Genomic DNA, 14,618 nt, shown 5'->3' on the forward strand with positions numbered 1-14,618 from the left:
ATCGGTACCGGGGATCGAACTCACGACTGCCTGCTTTCAAGGCAGACGCTTATGCCACTGAGCTATGTGTACTTTCAAATGAGGATCCAGAAGTGGGAAGAATAAGGTCTTCAACAATATTTTTAGAACAAAGGCAGCACTAGCTTCATGAAACTATTTTAAAAACAATCCTTTATGGACTCTAACAACAAGATGAAATCTAGTGTTCAAAACTAGAGAGAATGTGTGTTTGTTGGAATGAGAATGGTTAGCGTATTGTGAGGAAGGCCCTGAAAAACTCAGGGCAGAGATCCGCAATCTTTTCAGAGCAACTCAGAATATGAAATAATCATGAAGCTCTCAATTCTGCAGAAAACCTGATGAGTTTTATTGTCTGATGGGCACTGAATTGTCATGTACTTACTCTGTTACATGGAAATCACGAGCTATGCTTAGAGAATCCAAGCCTTCAAATGTCGCTTTTGTACTCAGTCTTAAGTTTTTTCTTCACTATTTGCTAGTGACATTGTCATACTATGTTTGTTGGCTCAAATATAGCTTCCTTATGTTTTAACAATTGTACTTTTTCAGGAAATAGAATGCTGTTTTTTTAGGACCAAGAGGATGGTGAGACTCTAGAGCTTGGCTTTTCTATCCTGCTCCATAAAATCATGCTCTTTATTTTTAGGTTTTGCAGTTCTCTGGGTACAAACATATGCATTGTCTTCCCTCTCTTACCATCTAAATTCAGATAATTAAATATTGGAAAACATTTTAAAATCTAAATCTCCAAGAAGTTTTGGAGACAGAGGTTTTAAGTTGTGGCATCATAAACTAGTTGCTCATCATAAACTAATGTTCAGAATTATCATGGTCAATGAACATGTGAACTACACACATTAGACCAATTATTATCAGTTGTAAAAACAACTTACAATTGAGATTCCATCCAAAGCTTTCAGTTCTGGAAGATGATATATTACAAACAGCCGGTAGTTTTCTTGATTCCATACAATAACGTTCCCGTGTATGTCTAAAATGACCAAGTTGCATAAACCCTAAGTAATAAAAGATAAGACATTTATATCTCCAGCAAGATTTTTTATTTTTTTAACTTCTAGGGTGGTATCAGGAATCGAACTGAGGACCTTGTGCTTGCCAGGGAGGGTCTGCACCCTCCTTGAGTTATATCTCTAGCTCCAAGTTTTTATCCTTACATTATTTGAATTACTTAGAATTTTATAGAATGTGTTTAATTTTTATTATTACATGTTTGCAGAACATAATGATTACATTCATTGTGGGAAGTTGGTACATGTACACAACATATTTTAATTCTTTTTCATGCCTCTTCTAGATATCTTCTCTGTTTCCTTCCCCTTTACAAAAACCTTTCTCTCCGTTTCCTATTACCTACATTTTATACTTATTTATATTTTGGGTTTCTCAGGTCAGAGAACTCTTATGATATTTAAGCTAGTGTGTCTTATTTGTCTCACTTAGCATTATGGTCTCAAGGCACATCCATTTGCCTACAAATGACTCAAATTCGTCCTTCTTTATAGAAAGGAAAACTCAATATTGTGTATAAATAGCACCATGTTTCTTTATCCATTCATCTGTTGATGGACATATTGGCTACTTTGAAGATTCAGTGATTTTGAATTATGCTGCTATAAACATGGGTATGCATATATCCCAATATATGATGTCTTCAATTCTTTGGGAAGATACCTAGAAGAGGAATATCTGAGTCGAACGAAATTTTTAGAATTAGATCTTTTGAGCAATCTCCATACTTATTTCCATAGTGGTCATATTAGTTCACATTTCTACCAACAACACAGAGGGGATCCTTTTTCTCTGCAGCCTCACCAGCATTTATTATTTGATTTCTTGATGATAGCCATTCTTCTTGCAGTAAGACCAAATCTCTGTGCTATTTTTATTTGAATTTATCTGATGGTCAGTAATGTTGAATTGGAGTGTCTTTAAGAGTGCTTTTAAATGCAAGGGTTATCTTTTCACACTACTGCAGTATGATTTTGGGTAATATGAGTATTTCAGTGGTCTGTGTTATATGATCAGAATTGTTTTTAGGATTAAAAAGAGTTAAAGCTTAGAGGGAACATTAATATATTTAGGAAATGCAAGGAGCAATCCAAATGTCAAATATTTACAAATGTTTAATTTTAAAAATTTATTACAGTAAAAGACATTATCATTAATCCCCCTCAGAATGCTGCTTCTTACTTCAGATATACTTATGCAACTGTTCTCGCCACTTTCTGGAGCAGTTTAGGACGTCTTCTTACATGTCTTTACAGAGTGGAATAAAAAATTGAGTGAATGATGTTGATGAGTGCCATCCAATTAAAAGGCAGGATCATAAAAACACTGCAGTGTGCTCTCATCTACCATATCCACAGGATGGTACATGAGAATTCTTGCTCTTCCGCAAAGCCAAAATCAATTCAGGCTCAAAAGGCATCATAACGGCACAATTAAGCACTCATCAAAGAGGACTCCTACAACTGCTTCAGAAAGTGGCAGGAACAGTGGGCTGAGTGTGTATGAAGCAAGGGAGGGAAAGTTGAGGGGGATTAATGGTAATGTGCTTTTTACTGTAATAATTATTTTTAAAAATTGTTAAATATTCATTGTATTTTCCAATCACACTGGATATACTTTGTTTATGGAGTAATGGCCTATCAAGTAGTATGTACACAGGTGTACAGATATTACAGGCATGAAAGACACTGTCGTTTAAAAAAAAAGATAAAACTAGAGTGCTTTTGTCTTCTAAGGAGGGTAGCAAAATTCGTTATGGAAAAATGTGCTTTCTTATTAAGCCAGACCCTTGGATGTATTTTGCCACAAAGGTGGGACCCTAAGTAGGTGAGAACAGGAGAGGTTAAAATAAGAGAGAGTAAAGTCTCTGTGTTGTCATGGGAAATGGCTTTTTTTTGCTACTGATGCAGATTGCTGGGTTGCTTCTGTAGCTATATTGGAAGAAAAGAGGAGGAGACATCGGAATATGCGGAAAGACAGAAAATGGATGTGGTTTATGAGAGGGGATAAAAGTCCTAGAAACATGGTATTAGCAAATGAGAGACCAGTGTCAGACTCACAGAGGGAGGACGTGGCCACTGAATTTAAGAAACAACGAAGCTGCATGTACTGTGTGTATTAAATAAACTCAGAGTCTGCCCTGTAGAAAGCAGTTCCACAGTACCCTCAACTTCATGGTGCCCTCCGGGGAGCTCAGGAGAATAAACCTGAGAAGAAAGAGCCGAAACTAGCGTTTGCAATGCTGAGAGAGAATCTAGAGTTTTTCTAACAAAAGTGTTAGAGTATCTGTTCCCCTACCAGACTGGGGAATCTTGGCAATACTGAAGATGTACTTGTTAGGAGGAATGGGTTTTTGTTACTTTGAGTATGAAAAAGTTACTCCAGAAACTTATCTAATTGTGACTTATCTAATTGTGACCACTGATTGTGGTCACACACACACACACACACACACACTATATATATATATATATATATATATATATATATATATATATATATTGAAAATGCACATTTGTTAACTTTTTAATTTTATTATATATATTTGTCTACATTTACCAAATCTGAACAGTGAACTTACTTTATTTTCATAGTGTAAACAATAAATATTTAAAAAATATAAAGAATGAATACCCCTGTCACCTTTAAATTGTAGATCTCCTGATTGATAGCAATATAGTTATTGCTGATGTATAATTCAATTAGGGTAAAGGTTTTTTGTAAACCACTCAGTGAAGTAATTCTGTTGTTATCCAGAGAAAGGAAGTGAAGATGCAGCATGTTATCAAAAGTATGCTTTTCCAGACCCGTCAGAAGGTTGTTATTTATGCTGAGGCGAGTTAATTTAGTCAGCTTGGAAATGCCTAAAAAACAGTAAGTAAATTCATGGAAAAATTCATGTGTTTCTGAAAGGCTGATTAAAAAAATAACTGGTCATTTCACTGTAATACTTTTTTTTTCTAAATTCCAGTAGTTTTAAGGATGCTGTAGTTTTAACTATCATTGCTTTGCCTTTTTGTTTCAGAAAGGTGTGATCTTGTACATGAAGTCCCATGCTGTACACCACATTTTAATTTTGGATTTCTAAGGAAATATTTATTTCCTCTGTCAAATAATTTTAGAATAGTGTATTTAATTAAGACTTTTACCTTCAACACAGCATAAAGCTCCAAAACATTAGCCCATGTTTTAAAACATTAAGAATAAGAAGTTAGAGTACAAAACTCAAGAGAGTAATTCATTATGAAATCATCCATTAAAGATAATTATTTAGCTTCCTTCTCCCTGTATGCTTAGGAGCACTCTAAGACTGAAGTTCTGAAAATGTCTGAAAACGACACCTCTCTCCAGGACCTACTTCTACGGATATTACATGCTGCAAGCACTTTTAATTTGTAGGCAGGATAGCTCAGAAGGATGAGAGTGATGGAGTCAGGGCTGGTTTTAACTAGGCTCATGACGACACATACATTATGTAACTTCTGAGCCTCAGTTTCCGCATTGATGAAAGAAACTAAAATGTGCTTCTTAGAGGTTATGGAGGAGCTGGAGGTTTAGCTAGACAGCACAAGTGCTTGGCAAGTGCAAGGTTATGAATTTGATCCTTGGGACCAATAAAAATAAATAAAATAAAATAAAAAGGTTATGAAAACCAGTGGAGTTATTTTTGAAGAGAGAATAAAAGGAAGTTGTTAGCAACTCATAGAAAGTTTATTTTTATTTCTTTTCAGGTTCACATTATTAACTAAGGGTAAGAAAGACAAGCCTGGACAAAAGTTTACAAAATATATGTATGCATATATATTCCAGAACATGTACTCTTAATCTTGGTGGAGGGAGGCACGAAAAGTCGCCTCTATTTACTCTGGCCCAACAAGACATGTTTTAATACTTAACTTTAAACAGTAAAAGTATATTGGTCTCATTATGATTGAGACATTACCTAAAGATGTTTATATTCAAAAAGCACCTCATTTATTCATTTATGGAACTGTATCCATTAGGTCTTGGTAACAGATGGCACTGCTGGGACAGAGGACGGGGCAAAAGTCAACTTGCTTTGTAAACTAGTTTGTCACAATCCCAGTTGATTGTGACAAACTAGATATTTAAAATACTCTGCTGAAAACTTTCTTGGAACTTCTGTAAAGCTCTTCTCCAGTGTGACTAATTTTTCAGGCAGGCTACTTAGTCATCTTAGATACCGAAGTTCTCAAGTATCTCACCTTCGATCTTTGAGATGCAGTTTCCATCGAGTGTGAGCTCTTCCAAGTTGGTACAGGATTCCAGGCCCTCCATTTTAGTCAGATTATTATTGCTGAATGATGCCCACTTCAAATTTTCCAATTTTTCTAAGTTTTTTATTTCAAAGAGATGCTGTCCATCTAAATTTAAGGCAGTTATCTATAGAATAATTTACATTATGTTACTCCTGAATCTTGTAAATAAATTCAATCAATAAGATTAAAAAAGGTCAATGAAATAATAATTCAAATTTGATAGATATCGAAAGAATTCTTTCAGTAACTAAACATATTGCAAAGCTCTTGCCTTACCCAAATAAAACGTGACAGGATTATAGTTCCAAGAGGGGTTTTGTGGTACTATGAACCTGGATATGCTGTGTGGTTCCCACTGCAGGGAAGGGCAAGTCCCAGCTGCGAGGAGACCTGTTGACAGAGACTTCAGCTGCAGGTCCTGGGGGCCTGCCTCGGCTGCTCCTCTCAAGGTCACGTTCCTTCCCAGGCTGGTCCACAGCTAATGAGGGGGACAGGCAGTAGCCTGGCTACCTCAGTCCTACTGAGACTAACTTGAAGGGCTGTTCTGACTACAGAAAGAATTTCCATGGCGGTCAGCCAAGGCCATTACTGCGCCTAAGCTGCAGGTCAGTATCAGTACACATTCCATAATAAAAACAATGCCACTAACATTTTCATTTTCAGGAGCTCCCCTTAGCCTAGTTTCTGTGAGTTCCTATTTTCTGTGAGCTCGGTTCCTATCTACCTTGCAGGCTGCAGACAGAGATGTGGTGAGTTCAGGTTACCTAACACTGCAAGAAGCTGGCAGAGCTCTCTGACCTTTCCTTTTATCCTTGGCTGAATTCCGACCCATTCCCCTGTTCTCACCGGCATGGTCCCTTGCCACCCAATTTTAGCTTCATCTCTGGTTCTAGCCCTTTAAAGTTTGTTTGCCTGCTGTGACATATATCATAATCTGCCCTTGCTTTTCAGTGTGTCTTCACTCACATCTCGAGTTCTGTCGTAACAAGAGTTAAGACCAGTTACTCCCTGTGACATCTATCCCGTCTTATTATTTTGCTTTTTGAAGTGTGTTAAATTTATTTTTTTCCTAATAGTAACATTGTCTCTTTTATTTTCTAATCTTATAGAGAGGAACAAACTTAAAATGGTATAGATTTAATAGGCACAACTGCTGAGGACCAGCTTACTGTGGTGTGGAGCAGGCAGTAATTAATATTAATAAACTGGCACAAAAATAAATTAAGAGCTGGCATGGTGGTGCATGCCTATAATCTTAGCTGAGGCAGGAGGATCATTGAGGGTTTGAGACCAGCCTGGGCTAAAAAGTGAGCTCAAGGCCAGCCTGAACTGCATAGGAAGACCCTGTCTCAAAAAGGCTAAATAAATAAATACATAAATAAAGAGCCTGTCTGAAGCCTACAGGACTGTGTCAAGAATCCTGGATGGTTTAAGGACAGATTAATCTTTAAGTCAATGTTCAGTGAAGTTCAGTGCCTCACTGCAAGGCAACATGGCAGCTGAAGACTTTGACTCAGATTCCTCTTAGCTTAGTAGTCTAGTTAGTAGATAATCAGACTGCTAGTTAACCATGATCTGTTCCAGTGTGCTTTTCCAAAAAGGTATTGTCCCTCAGTCCTTGAACCTTGATTGTGTCAGCAGTTCACCCCACTGTTTCCTGTAGCCCAGGAGTATACCCTGCAATCATGCTGTGCGCCTAATGAAGGCCAAGGACACCACACCCCATGTCCTAGTTTGTCACTGGGCTTTGGTCAATCTGGTGCCCCTTGTAGCTAAGAAATATGTTTTGTCTGTGTTTTATTCTATCATAGTACCCTTGAACAGGAGATCAGTGGTCCTAGGCCAGGGCCCCGATGCATAGCTGCATTTGATATATATACATTTTGAATTACATGGTGCATAATTTCAATCACATGCAGAACCCAATAAATGCAGATCTCAATTAACATACAAACAGTCTGGTGATTATTAAAGACTGGAAACAGGGGAAACAGAGATACTGGTCAAGGGGCCGACATTTCAGTAATACAGCAGTTCAGGAGATTTAATATACAATACAATGACTAAAGTTAAAGACACTGCATGTTTGAAATTTGCAAAAAGATGTATGTTAACTGGTCCTTACTAATTTCATTTTAATTCATCTCTTCTCATTTTCTACTCCTTACCTGTTTGTGCCATTTTTTATGATATGCAGACCAAGATTGACTTAAAATTAATTCAAATTAAGCTTTTATATTAAGTTTAATAAGTTAGTCTTTACCTTCAAGTACAAGTTTCCACTCAGATGTAAGTAAGGTCCTAATTTTGAGATCTGTGTCAGAATTTTGGCAGAAGGCCATATGCTTAGCATCCGTGGTCTCTCCTCTTTAGTGCTAGAGTGTCGTAAAATACATGACTAATAAGATAGAAAAAAGGTGAATAAAAGAAATAACAGAGGTTCATTTATACATAGTTTATACAATGTTTTAAAATAATTTTAAACATTCCCTTTGCCTTAATGTATTTTCAATATCTGGATATATTTTAATTATTCATTTAATAGCTTAATAAAATATTAAACTCATAAGATAAAATTGATAAAACTTTGAAAAGAATTACTAGAATACAAACACCCATACTGGCAGTCACTCACAAACCAGATTGAGAGCTAGAATCTTTCTGATTCCCTATGAGAATTCCCCATCCTAAGCTCTTTCCTCTCCTTTGCCTTGAAAGTAACCCTTATTTCATTTTTTTCTATTCTTCACTTGCTTTCTTTATAGTCTATGTTTATGTCTATAAACAATATACTTAGCCTTAAGGATATGTGAACTTTACATCAACCAAATAATGTCTTTTATTCTACTTTTTCTTCAACATCATATTCATGAGGTTATCAACTGATGCTTCTACCATGTATGTAGCTGGAATAATTCACAGGACTGCTGTGCAGCATTTCCTCAGTGAGTCTCCTGTTGATGAATACTATATTATTATGAACAGTTTCTTTGTTAATATGCTGTCCTTTATATTCTTGTGCATACAGGCAAGAGTTTCTTCAGAGCCCAGAGCCCTAAGTAAACATGCTCAATATAGGATGTGTGTGAGTTTTTTTCCCCAAACTCTTTTCCAAAGTGATTGTACCAATTATAAGTGCTACTTCATAAACAGGCTGAAAGTTGATATCATCAGTCTTTAAGAATTGGTAGGTCATTATGATAGTAATGTTCATTTTCTTGAATACTGATGTTGTGATCCATTGTCTTAAATTAATTGGCTGTTCTAATTTTCTCTCCAGTGAAATGTCTGTCCAGTTTTTTCTATTTTCTTGGTTGTCTCTTTCCTTTTGTATTCTAGAGGTGTAAAGAGCATATTCTGACACTATAATATAAATTTCTTTTCCCAGAATTACTTTGTCCTTTTTACTTCCTTTGTTGTCTCCTTAGAAGAAACCAGATCTTTTGTGGTCCATGATCTTTGTTTTAGACCTAATAAATTCTTCCTTAATTCAATATCTTAAAGACACTCTCTGATATTTTTTTCTGAGATGTTTTAGGTTTTGCCTGTGCAGTTAGGTGTTGGATATATTTTTGCCAGTCCCTTTTATTAAATAGCCTCCCTGACCTGTAAGGGCAACTCTGCTGTTTTTCAGGTTTCCACACATGTGTGGGTCTCTAATAGGTTTTCACTCTGTTCTGTTGGTCTATTTGTCAAAGTGCATTGTCTTAGAATTTTTTTATTGCAGTGTACACCCCCAGATTCCTACATATTCTTCAGGAATGTTAATTATATTTTTAGCAACAAAAAAGTTCTTCCCTTTATTTTGAATAGATCAAAAACAAACACTAGTATACACTGTTTAAGGAATTAATATTTAAACATCCTACAAAAAGTAAAGAGCTAGATAACTAAAGTGGAGATGGTGAGAATACTGAAACTACTTTGGCTAAAGTACAACATTCTTAGTCTGGATAATGAAGGTATATCCCCCACCATGCTGATAGGTTTTGTTCTTTTCATTCACACATATATAATGTCAGTACTAAGTAGAGGATTCATCAAATAGTTTATTGAGGCCCTCAGCCTACCTGATCCTCAGAAATTTGTTTATTTTCATGCAGATTCTAGAAAGGACTCTAGAAGGTAAAGACTAACTTATTAAATCTAATATAAAACAGTTGTCGTAGAACAGTGGTGGCAAACCTCTGGCACACATGTGGCACCCAGCTGTCTGCCATCAATGAAAGCTCTAAAAGGTTTACCATCCCTGGCCTAGAAGCATTTCTAGAGTAGTGTTCAGGGTTGTTAACAAGAGAATCTACATAGCTACTTGATATTTAAATGGTGGTACATTTGAACAGAAGACAATCAAGTGGCATGACTACTAATTTTTAATTAACATATTAAAAGAGAATATGAAATCTTAAAGATAGAAGTAGTATGGGAAACATTATTTGTATGTTCCAAATAGCACACAAGAAAGGCAAATAGTAGAATCCAACCTGAGTGATCTTTGTTCCAGCAATAAATTTTAAAGCTGCAGTCATTTCTTCTTCAGAGATGAGGACTCCATCTAAATGTGTAAGGGTCTTTAATCTGCCAATAACACTCAGCCTCAATGTGGCTGGCTTGGGAAAAACAGCAAAAAGTTAATTTTTGCAAAAGATTAAATACATTATGAATGTTTCTTCATTTCTTTCTATATAATTCAAAAACATTATGGTATAAACTCATACACCTTATTCACCAGATCTAGTACCAAGCAACTTCAGGCTCATCTCCAAAATCCAAATACCATGAAAGATAAATGTTCTGAATCAAATCAGGACACAGGCAGCCAAGACAGTGTCACTAAAGACACTTTTGAAAGAGGACTTCTAGAACTGTTCAGAAAGTGACCAGAATGATGGCCTAAGTGTGTTGGGAATGAAGGAGAGGATGCTGAGGGAGGCTAAGAGCAATGTGTCTCTTATTTTAATAATTTAAAACAAATCTAGCATTCATCATAGTTTTCAACCATACCTTGTAGATCTAAAATTTAAGGCTTAATTATTTACACAATAGCTGAAATTAAGTGATAATGAAGAACTACTCTGTTTCATTTGTAACTGGATGGTTCTCCCCTTAGGAAGGTGAGGAATCCCATGAGCTGCTGAAAAGTGACTAGTGACCAGAGTCAGTGAACAGCCACAGCTACCCATGTCTGTCCAGAGCAGCAGGAAGCTAGAGAAGGCGATATGTCATCAATAGGCACTTTAGTCCCTGATATCCCAACTTGGCGACAGGGGCATGGTTGTGCTACTATCATCTGTTCTGGCAAAAGAAAAATATATTTCAATTATACTGAGCTTAAAAGAAGAAATATAACAATATAAATTTAATAATATGGCCAATTTAATAAAATGAATTGTTGTTTAGTCCTTTTTAAAATGTGGAGTACAGCCACATATATATCTTTTAGAAGCAGAACAAGAAAGATGCTTGAAAGGACAAGTCTGAGGTTTGTTTTAAATACTAAGAGATGTACTTAAACATAACTATTGCAAATCTAAATTACATGTTTTTATGATGATAAAAATAATGTTCAAACAGTTTTCCATTACAATAGAAAATAAGACTTCATAATGCAGGTTATGGTACGTGATTTTTGGACCTAAAATAGAGAAGAACAATGCAAAATGAAAATGAAAACTGTAAAACATGTTTCTCAGACATAGATTAAGATATATCATAATCTAATTGTTTCTTCCTTAGTAATATGCTTCTGTCTTGGGTCCTGTACTTCCTTACAGCAGGGTTCTGGCACACAGCCATGTAAACTCTCTAGAGGTTTGCAAAAGACATAAACTACTCTTAAAGCAATGTTTTGTTTTTCACACTGAATATAAATTTTAATTGTAAGGGAAGAATATTACCAAAACATTTTAAAGTTATCTGGCAACTCATCACATCATTGCAAGAGACAAATCTGACGTTAAGTTTAACATATGAAAAATTTAAATTAGACAGTTTGTTCACATAGGAATTAAAATATGTTTAAAAACAAACCTTGGAATAAAACCAGCTTCTATCCTGAAATAACTGTGTATCAAAACAACATAAAATCCTAAAGCTGAGTGGGCAAGAATGACCTAATTGTCAATGTGCTCTCTTCACTTAGAAATATGTGTGGAATCTTCAAGAGAGCTTCTGAACAGCACAGAGGGGAGGAATGAATGCTGACAGTGATGTTTTTACATTTTACAGTGATGTTTTTACAGTTTTAGAGGTTACAAAAAAGTCTGACACAACCCTTGATTCATTTGATCACTATGCATTATGAAGGACTTAAAGGAATTCTATGAAAACACAGTTTGCCTGTTTCTGGCTATTGTTGAATAGCAAAGTAGTGAGAAAATGGCTTTGAAATCAGTGTGCGCTTTTTCACAGCCATGTCTGCTGCATACCTTCTGCCACGGATTATGTTGAATATTAAGGGTGTGAAGGCTTGTGGTATGTTTGCATAACACATTTATTTCATCCCCAGATTTTTTCAATTGATTCCAGCTCAAGTCTAAGTGCTTCAGTTTCATCAGACCTCTAAATCCCTCAAGGGTGATCACATGGTTATGGCTTGCATCCAAATATTCAAGGTTATACTGTAACACATAAAATAGAAGTGATGCTGAGAATTATGATCTGTATTTACATAGTTCTTTTTCGCATTTTTTTTAATACTTCACATAGCCAAGTGTGACGGTGTACACCTAATTCCAGCACTTGGGAGGCTGAGGAAGGAGAATCATAGTCCCAGGGCAGCCTGGGCTATGGTAAGTGAGTTCAAGGCTGGTCTGCACTGTATAGCAAGACGCTATCTCAAACCACTCCTCCAAAAGACTTCACATGCTTTCTTATAATGACCACAGAAAAAATCTTTTCCTATGTAGAATTTTGTGTCCATTGAACATTTTCAAGATCATTACATATTCTTCAAAATTAGGTTTCATGATTGCATAGTAATATAATCTGTGGATTATACTAATTATTTAAACATTCTATGAAGAACCTTTCTAATTGGTAGCAACACTGCAGCAAATACCAGTGACAATGATACTTTTATGGCAATTTAGATATTTTGTGGAAAAGATATTTAGAAGTGCAAATTATAGTACTGGGAATTTCTATATTGTTTTGTTTTTTTGTTTGTTCTTTGAGGCAACATTTGCTATGTGGTTTAGGCCATTTTGAACTCACTATATATCCTATACTGGCCTTGAATTGCAGCAATCTTTCTGCCTGAGCCTCCGGGTATTACAGGAGTAAGCCATCACACCTAAGGATTTTTGTATTGCTAAGAGTTTTAAAAATACTGCCACATAGCTTTCAAGGAAATCTGTATCAATATTTTCTTGTAACAATAGAAAATTAGAATATTCACTTCCTCAAATACTCATTGATCTACTTTGCTTCAATTTATCTTTATTACCTGGGAAGTTGAACATCTTTCCATGTTTTTATTAGTCATTTAAAAAAACTTTTGCTTGTTATGTTTTCTTTTTCTATTTATTCATATAATTACCTTACTTGTTTGTAAACAAGTAATTTCTAAGACTTTTGTTACTTACGTTTGTTGCAAATAAAATTTTCTTTTAAGGTATAATTAATTCAGATCCAGGACAATAAAGACAATAAAGAGAATTTAAGAAGTTACTTTTTAAAAAAGTTACTTTACAGTACAGCTTTTAAAGCAAAACATTGTAATATATTAAAACTAAATGAGAGGAAGTCAGCCTGCCTTCCTGTAAGCCAGAGGAGGCTGTGAGCCGGAAAAGAACCAGGAAGTTGTTAAGTTTTTCTGACACAATAGAGAGGTAAAGAAAAGAAAAAAAGGTCTTTATTGAGGAAGTGGAGAGGAAAGCAGAATTCACTAGGAATGTTCAGCTCACTGGGCCTCTCTGGCCAGAGACAAAGGGAACTGAGGTGTATAAGGACTCTGGTCAGAGGCGGAGTTTGGAGGTGGGTGTTGATGACATAGGGACTGGAGTTTTCACATGCATGCGGGAAAGAAAAGAGTAAGTTATAATTGGGGTTGAGGAAAGGAGGAGGAAGAGGAAGAGGAGGAAATGGTCAAAAGAAAGATAAGCTCTTCTTGATAGAACAGGAATAACACCACTTTGTAATTTCCAATGAACTAGTATATACAGTCATTTAAGAAGGCGTGTAGGGATGTATCAAGCAAATCAGAAGGGTCAAGGTTGTGAGAAAGTATTTGGGTCAGAAAGCTCAAGTATTTCAAAACCATAGAGAATAAATGAGATGAAAAGAAAAATTTTAAATGAAAAGAGATGTAAAAAGCATAGTAATAAAGTGATTTGTGAGTAGTGAGAATATGTTTTGTTGTTAGATTACATTTTTACTTTTATACACTGTATATGTGCTGCCTATAAAGTAATAATAATAAGCTGCAACAAATAACTAACTGACAAAAGCAAAAAGATAGTACTTTTTTGGATTGCAAATTTAAATACCTGCACTAGGGATGTACACTTGGGTGACAGAACTAGTTGGGAAAAATGCAGGGGAGAGGATTACTACAGAGGTCAGCTAATGATTTCTTACAGAGAGAGGGAGGCAAAGGATTCATATGAGGAGATTTTCCTCAGGTAGTGAATTCTGTTGCTTGACCTGGATGCTGGTTTCAAGCACATTTTTTTACAACAATGTTCTATGTCATGCATTTGTTGTATTTAGTTTTCTGTATTTGTTTTATTTTATAAAAATGATTCAAAATTACATATATATATATACCCATGTGGAGTATCTCCTCTCTCTGGCTACCTTCAATATCTGAAGTCATTTTTAGAGACATACAACAGATACTTGACATATGAGAAGTCTATATTGAGGCCACATTTGTTAATCTTAAAATTCGAGAATTTCACCTGGACATAAAATTTATCCTTATGTGTAAAATGACCGTGTAATATTCGTCCCTCAAAGAGACTGTGAGGCTGAGGTGATGAAAGCAGCTTTTGTATTGCAGGACAATAAAGCCATGTTGTAAAATAATAACTAACTTCACTCACTATCCAAGTATACTGTCTGCTTAACTGTTTTCTCTTTGAATTTGTGCCTAACCAAACTTAAGTGATTGTCATAACCTCTGAAATAACTAGCAAACGATTAAAAAGTTAAATAAAAATGCCAACAATCTACAGTGCTGGGACCTCTGTTAAACTACCTCCCTCCCATATGTATTTTTTAATCAGCTGCATACTGAAACCAGGAATTATATTTACTTACAGAGTTAAAACTACCAAAAGAAAG

At 35.5% G+C, this 14,618-nt stretch overlaps 1 protein-coding gene across 4 annotated transcripts in view; it reads right to left on the reverse strand.

The window, feature by feature from the left end:
- Positions 1–14,618, reverse strand: part of Lrrc9 (leucine rich repeat containing 9) — a 91,239-nt gene that overhangs the window by 34,118 nt on the left and 42,503 nt on the right. For 3 of the 4 annotated variants that reach the window (XR_010044938.1, XM_063241295.1, XM_063241294.1), the window contains 6 exons: positions 11,759–11,950; positions 9,815–9,940; positions 7,594–7,728; positions 5,277–5,454; positions 3,694–3,914; positions 915–1,037 (listed from right to left, as the gene is read on the reverse strand). Coding sequence is in view for 2 of the 4 variants with exons in the window: in XM_063241295.1 (XP_063097365.1) it covers positions 915–1,037; positions 3,694–3,914; positions 5,277–5,454; positions 7,594–7,728; positions 9,815–9,940; positions 11,759–11,950 (975 nt within the window). In the remaining 2 variants the exon portion in view is untranslated. Of the gene's footprint in view, positions 1–914; positions 1,038–3,693; positions 3,915–5,276; positions 5,455–7,593; positions 7,729–9,814; positions 9,941–11,758; positions 11,951–14,618 lie in introns of those variants that run through there. The other variant, XR_010044939.1, reaches the window with a different exon arrangement.

This window comes from Cavia porcellus, unplaced genomic scaffold (genome assembly GCF_034190915.1).
Source record: "Cavia porcellus strain 051 isolate PalLab524CR breed Dunkin Hartley unplaced genomic scaffold, mCavPor4.1 scaffold_31, whole genome shotgun sequence".
Taxonomy (NCBI): domain Eukaryota; kingdom Metazoa; phylum Chordata; class Mammalia; order Rodentia; family Caviidae; genus Cavia; species Cavia porcellus.